Source organism: Aythya ferina, assembly GCF_964211825.1.
Source record: "Aythya ferina genome assembly, contig: HAP1_SCAFFOLD_1323, whole genome shotgun sequence".
In the NCBI taxonomy this organism is placed as follows: Eukaryota; Metazoa; Chordata; class Aves; order Anseriformes; family Anatidae; genus Aythya; species Aythya ferina.
In genome coordinates, this window is record NW_028180757.1 from 12,100 (window position 1) to 18,357 (window position 6,258).

At 68.4% G+C, this 6,258-nt stretch overlaps 1 protein-coding gene across 1 annotated transcript; it reads left to right on the forward strand.

Moving 5' to 3' along the window:
- Nucleotides 1–3,397: 3,397 nt before the first annotated feature.
- LOC311429531 (thialysine N-epsilon-acetyltransferase-like) lies at nucleotides 3,398–5,535 on the forward strand (the record flags this gene model as incomplete). Its single annotated transcript, XM_084540617.1, has 6 exons — nucleotides 3,398–3,460; nucleotides 3,999–4,047; nucleotides 4,152–4,223; nucleotides 4,611–4,709; nucleotides 4,950–4,990; nucleotides 5,359–5,535. The coding sequence occupies 6 exons, from the start codon at nucleotides 3,398–3,400 to the stop codon at nucleotides 5,533–5,535; spliced, it is 501 nt and encodes a 166-aa protein (XP_084396743.1).
- Between the last annotated feature and the right edge of the window lie 723 nt (nucleotides 5,536–6,258).

Genomic DNA, 6,258 nt, shown 5'->3' on the forward strand with positions numbered 1-6,258 from the left:
CCCCACCCCAAAAAAAAAAAAAAAGGGAGCCCCCACCCCAAAAAAAACTGGGAGCCTGCCCCAAAAAAAACAACTGGGAGCCCCCCCCCAAAAAAAATCCACCTGGGACCCCCCCCAAAAAAAGAAACTGGGACCCCCCCCCCCAAAAAAAAAACTGGGAGCCCCACCCCCAAAAAAAACCTGGGACCCCCCCCAAAAAAAACTGGGACCCCCCCCCCAAAAAAAAACACTGGGACCCCCCACCCCCCCCAAAAAAATAACCTGGGAGCCCCCCCCCAAAAAAAACAAACCTGGGACCCCCCCCCAAGAAGACCTTGGAGCCCCCCCCCAAGGCACCTGGGACCCCCCCCGTGCACCCTGGACCCCCCCCCGAGACCTTGGAGCCCCCCCCCAAAACCTGGGACCCCCCCCAGACACATTGGACCCCCCCAAAAACCTTGGACCCCCCCCCATAAACCTGGGACCCCCCCCAAAACCTGGGACCCCCCTTTAAGCCCCCCCCCATGGAAAAAGCCCCCCCCGGGACACTTGGGTGCCCCCCCAACCCCCTGGGACCCCAACTCTCCCCCCCCCGGTGCCCCCCCCGGGTATTTCCCCCCCCATTGTGCCCCCCCCATGTGCCCCCCCCCCATGTGCCCCCCCCCGTGTCCCCTCCCCCACCTTTGCCCCTCCAATTAAAGCAATAATTAACCCCAAACGAGTCTTGTGATTCTTGGGGGGGGGGGGGCACGACTTTGCCCTCTCCGCCCGGCTGCTCTTTCGGGGGGGGGCACAAAAAAAAAGGGGGGGGGGCACACAAAAAAAGGGGGGGGGGGCAGCTCTTAAAGGCGCGGTGCCGGGGTGGGGGGGGCATTTTTGCCATGGGGGGGTTGGTGCGAGCGTGTCGCCCCCAGGACATCGGGGCTGTGATGAGGCTGGTCAGGGTGAGGGGGGGGGAAATTAATGGGGGGGGGGTTTAAAATGATGGGGGGGGGGGATTTTAGAGCCCCCCCCTCAAAAAAAAAAACGGTGCCCCCCCCCCATAGGAAATCGCTGTCCTGCACAAGGTGCCGCTGGGGGAGGTGAAGACGGATGAGAAGGGTAAGGGGGGGGCACGGGGGGGGGCACAAGGGGGGGGGGGGCATGGGGGGGGTCGTGGGGGGGGTCCTGAGCTGCCCCCCCCCCCCTCAGTGCTGCTGGAGGCCGGGTTCGGGGACCCCCCCCTGTTCGAGTGCTTCGTGGCCGAGCTGCCCCCCGGGGAGACGGCGAGCGATGGTGAGCGGGGGGGGCACGGGGGGGGACGGGGGGGGCACGGGGGGGCACGGGGACTTGTGCAAGGGATTGCACGGGGGTGGGGGCACGAGGGTTTGCACAAGGGTTTTGCACGAGCCTCGCACGAGGGTTTCACGGGGGTTTCACGAGCGTTTGCACCAGAATTGCACGAGCATTTGCACGCTCATTTGCACGAGCGTCGCACGAGCATTTGCACAAGCGTTTCACGAGCATTGCAGGAGTGTTTTCACAATCGTTTGATGGGATTTCACGAGGGCTTGCACACGCATCCCACAGGTGCTTTCACAAGTTTTCACACACGTTGCACAAGCATTTGCACAAGCGGTTCACGGGCGTTGCACAAGAGTTTCACAAGCGTGTAACGAGCGTTCGGTGGGATTTCAAGAGCATCTGCACACGCATTCCACGAGCATTTGCACAAGTTCTCACGAGCATTGCACAAGCATTTGCACAAGCATTTGCACAAGCATTTAACGGGATTTCAAGAGAGTTTGCACACGCATTGCACAAGCGTTTGCACAAGTTTGCACGGGCATTGCACGAGCGTTTGCACAAGTTTTCACAGGAATTGCACGAGCCTTGCACAAGCGTTGCACAAACGTTGCACGAGCGTTGCACAAGCGTTTGCACGAGCATTTGCACGAGCGTTCCCCCCCCCAGGCCACCCCCTGGCGGGCTACGTGCTCTCGACCTACACCTACAGCGCGCGGGGGGGGCCCAGCCTCTACCTGGACAACCTCTACGTGCGCCCCCCCTTCCGCGGTGAGCCCCCCCCCCCCATCCGGACCCCCCCCCGGGGGCCCCCCCCACCTCGAGACCCCCCCCCCCGAGACCCCCCCCCACTCGTAGGGGTCCCTCGTGTCTTATTCCGTGCCCCCCCCCCCCCCCCCAAAAAAAAAAGGGCAGAAGCTGGGCCGGCGGCTGATGGAGGCGGCAGCGCAGGTGGGGGGGGCAAAAATTTGGGGGGGGGGGCGTGGGGGGGTCACCGGAGGGGGGGTGTGGGGGTGTGGGGGGGGAATATGGGGGGTCAAGGGGGGGCTTGGGGGAGAGTCATAGGGGTGGGGGGGTCCGGGGGGGGTTGGGGGGGGTTCTGGGGGGGTGGGGGGGGTCCTGGGGGGGCTCGGGGGGGGGTCCTGGGGGGAATTTGGGGAGGGTCTGGGGGGGATTGGGGGGGTCCGGGAGGGATTTTGGTGTCAAGGGGGGGTTAAGGAGGGGGGGCAGGATTTGGGAGGGGGTTGGGGGGGGGGTCCTTGGGGAGATTTTGGGGGCGGAGGGGGGTGAACCCTTTTGGGGGGTGGAGCAGAATTTGGGGGGGGGTTGAGGGGTCGATGGGGGATTTGGGGGGGGTCCTGACCCCCCCCCAAACGCCCCCCCCCCACAGGCTGCCTGGGCGCGGGGCTGCCGGGAGCTGCGGATGCACGTGGGGGGGCCCGGGGGGGGCCCCTGGGGGGCTTTGGGGGCTCTGGGGGGGGGTCGAGCTGCCGGGGGGGGGGGCCCGGGGGGTGGCGGCTGCTGCACTGCGGGGGGGCCCTGACGAGGAGCCTGGCGGGGCTGGGGGAGGGGGCGTGAGGAGGGGGGGGGGGGGCGGGGGGGGGTCCTTTTTGTGTGTGCCCCCCCCCCAAAAAAAATAAATGGTGATGAAGAGTGGAACGTGGTGGTGGCGGGGGGGGGCAAATATTTCGGGGGGGGGGTCCCATGTGTTGGGGGGGGGCAGAATGGGGTGGGGGGGCAAGTGGGGGGGGCAAGAGGGGGGTAAATAATTGGGGGGGGTCCCAGGTATTTGGGGGTGGTCAGAATGGGGTGGGGGGCAATTGGGAGGGTCGGGGGGGGCAAATATTTTGGGGGGGGGGCAAATAATGGGGGGGGTCCCAGGTATGGGGGGGGCAACGGGGGGGGGAAATTGGGGAGGGGACAAATAATGGGGGGGGGTCCCAGGTGGGGGGGGGGGGGGTCCCAGACCTTGGGGGGGGGGCAGGGGGCTGGGGGGGGTCCCACGTGCCTGGGGGGGGGGTTATGGGGGGGGGTCACGTGGCGAGGGGCGGGGTCACGCCCCCCTCCACGCCCACCCCCCCTCCCGGGGGGGGGTTCTTAAAGGCGCCGCGCCCCTGCGCGCCCCCGCGGCGCGATGAGTTACCGGGTGCGCGCCTGGGGGCGGCGGCACGCGCGGGACGTCAGCCGGCTCGTCACGGTGGGGGCGCGGGGGGGGCACGGGGATTTTTTTTTGGGGGAGGGGTCCCAAGTCATTGGGGAGGGTCCCAAGGGATTTTTGGGGGGGGTCCCGGGTTCGTCTGGGGGGTCCCCAGGGGCTTTGGGGGGGTCCCGAGGGGTTTGGGGGGGGGTCCCAAGGGGATTTGGGGGGGTCCCAAAGGGTTGGGGGGGGCATTTTTATCGGGGGGGGGGTCTCAAGTCATTTGGGAGGGTCCCAAGGGATTTTTGGGGGGGGTCCGGGTTCGTCTGGGGGGTCCCCAGGGCTTTGGGGGGGTCCCAAGGGGTTGGGGGGGGCATTTTTTTCGGGGGGGGTCTCAAATCATTGGGGGGGTCCCTATTTTCTTTTGGGGGGTCCAGGTTCTTTTGGGGTCTCCCGGGTGCTTTTTGGGGTTCCCCTGAGGGTTTTGGGTGCCCCAGATTGATTTTTTTTTTTGGGGGGGGGGGACAGATATTAGGGGGGGCTGCTTTTTTTTTTTGGGGGGGGGGCAGGTGTTGACCCCCCCCCTTTCCATCACCAGGAGGCAGCGAAGCTTATGGGGGACCCCGATGTGAAGACGACGCCCGAAAGTGAGGGGTCCCCGGTGGCTGGGGGGGGGTCCCGGAGTCCCCGGGGGGGGGTCCCGGTGATAAATTGGGGGGGCCCCAATGACGGCTGTGCCCCCCCCCCACAGGGCTCCTGGCCGACGGGTTCGGGCCGAGCCCCAAATTTGGGTGTTTGGTGGCTGAAGCAGCGGGCGAGGAGGGTAAAGGGGGGGGCCGGGGGGGTCTTGGGGGGTCTTGGGGGGGGTCTGGGGGTCTGGGGGGGGGTCTGGGGGTCCTGGGGGGGGCGGTTTTGGGGGGTCCTGGGGGATTGGGGGGGTCCAGGGGGTGAGGGGGGGATGCTGAGGGGGTCTGGGGGGGGGTCCTGGGGGTCTTGGGGGGGTCTCCAGTGAAATGGGGGGGGGGCTGGGGGGGGCTAAGAAGGTTTTTTTGGGGGGGAGATCTGGGGGGGGCAGGGCGGGGGGGGGGGCAATGGAGAAGGCTTTGGGGGTGCCGGGGGGGGGTCAAAGGGTTGGGGGGTGACTGGGGGTGCCGGGGGGGGGGGGGTCGTGAGGGGGTTGGGGGGGGTCTCCATTGTGCCCCCCCCCCAGGCCGTGCCGTGGGGGTGCTCCTGCACCACTTCTCCTACTGCACCTGGACGGGGCGCGTGCTCTACGGGGAGGAGCTCTACGTCGAGCCCCCCCACCGCGGTACGACCCCCCCCCCCCAAAAAAACACCCTGACCCCCCCCGAACCCCCCCCAATACCCCCAAACCCCAATTCCCCCCAGGACCCCCCCCAGCCCTCCCAAACCACATCCCATACAGCACCCCCCCCCCCCAAACCCCATCACCCCCCCCCCATGACCGCCCCCAGACCCCCCCCAAGCCCCCCCCCAGCCCCATGTGGACCCCATTGACCCCCCCCCCCGGACCCCCCCCCTTTTGCAGGCAGAGGCATCGGGCGGGCGCTGGTGGAGAACGCGGCCAAGGTGAGGGCAGCCCCCTCCCCCAAATTCCCTGGGACCCCCCCAAATTACCTGGGACCCCCCCCAAATTACCTGGAACCCCCCCACAATTCCCTGGGACCCCCCCAAATTTCCTGGGACCCCCCCCCAATTCCCTGTGACCCCTCCCCAATTTTCCTGGGACCCCCCCCCAGTTCCCTGGGACCCCCCCCAGTTTTCCTGCCCCCCCCAAAATTCCCTGGGACCCCCCCCAAATTACCTGGGACCCCCCCCCATTTCCTGCCCCCCCCCTTCTCCCCTGTGCCCCCCCCCTTGTCCCTTGTGCCCTCCCCTTTACCCCCTGCCCCCCCTCGCCCCCTGTGCCCCCCCCATCACCGTGCCCCCCCCCGCAGGTAGCCCTGGCCCACGGCTGCTCCCAGCTGCGGGTGTTGGCGCCGGGGGGGCCGGGGGGGCCCTGGGGGCTCCTCACCCACCTGGGGGCCACCGATGTCACCGCCGGCCACGGCTGGGCCGTGTGGCACGTGCCCCCCCCCGCCATGGCCGCCCTGGCCGGGACCCCCCCGCCGTGACCCCCCCGAAACCTGCCGGGACCCCCCCCCATCTGCTGAGACCCCCCCGAAACCTGCTGGGACCCCCCCACTTACTGGGACCCCCCCCCCCACTTGCTGGGACCCCCCCCCAACCGCGACCCCCCCCCCCAAATGAATGGAATAAAGCAGAGTCCGGACTGCCTGTGTGTCTCGGGGGGGGCGCGGGGGGGGGGATTTGGGGTCCTGGGGGGGGAATTGGGGTCCTGGGGGGGTCCTGGGGGGGGATTAGGGGGTCGGGAGGGGGAAATTGGGGGGTCTGGGGGGGGAATTGGGGGTCCTGGGGGGGGATTGGGGTCCGGGGGGGTCCTGGGGGGGGTAAATGGGTCTGGGGGGGCATTGGGGTGTTATGGGGGGGGAATTCTGGTCCTGAGGGGGGGCAATTGGGGTCCTGGGGGGGGTGTTGGGGAGTCCTGGGGGGGGATTGGGGGCTTTGGGGGGGGCACTGGGGGGTCCTGGGGAGGAATTGGGGGTCGGGGGGGGGGGCAATTGAGGTCCTGGGGGGGCTTTGGGGGTCCGGGGGGGGAATTGGGTCCGGGGGGGGGGCAATTGGGGTCCTGGGGGGGGGAATTGAGGTCCTAGGGGGGGAATTGGGGGTCCCGGGGGGGGGGAAATTACGTCCGGGGGGGGGCTTTGGGATCCCGTTGAGTCCCGGGGAGGGGGGGGGCGGTGTCACCCAGGTCCCCCCCCACCTCCCCGCCCCCC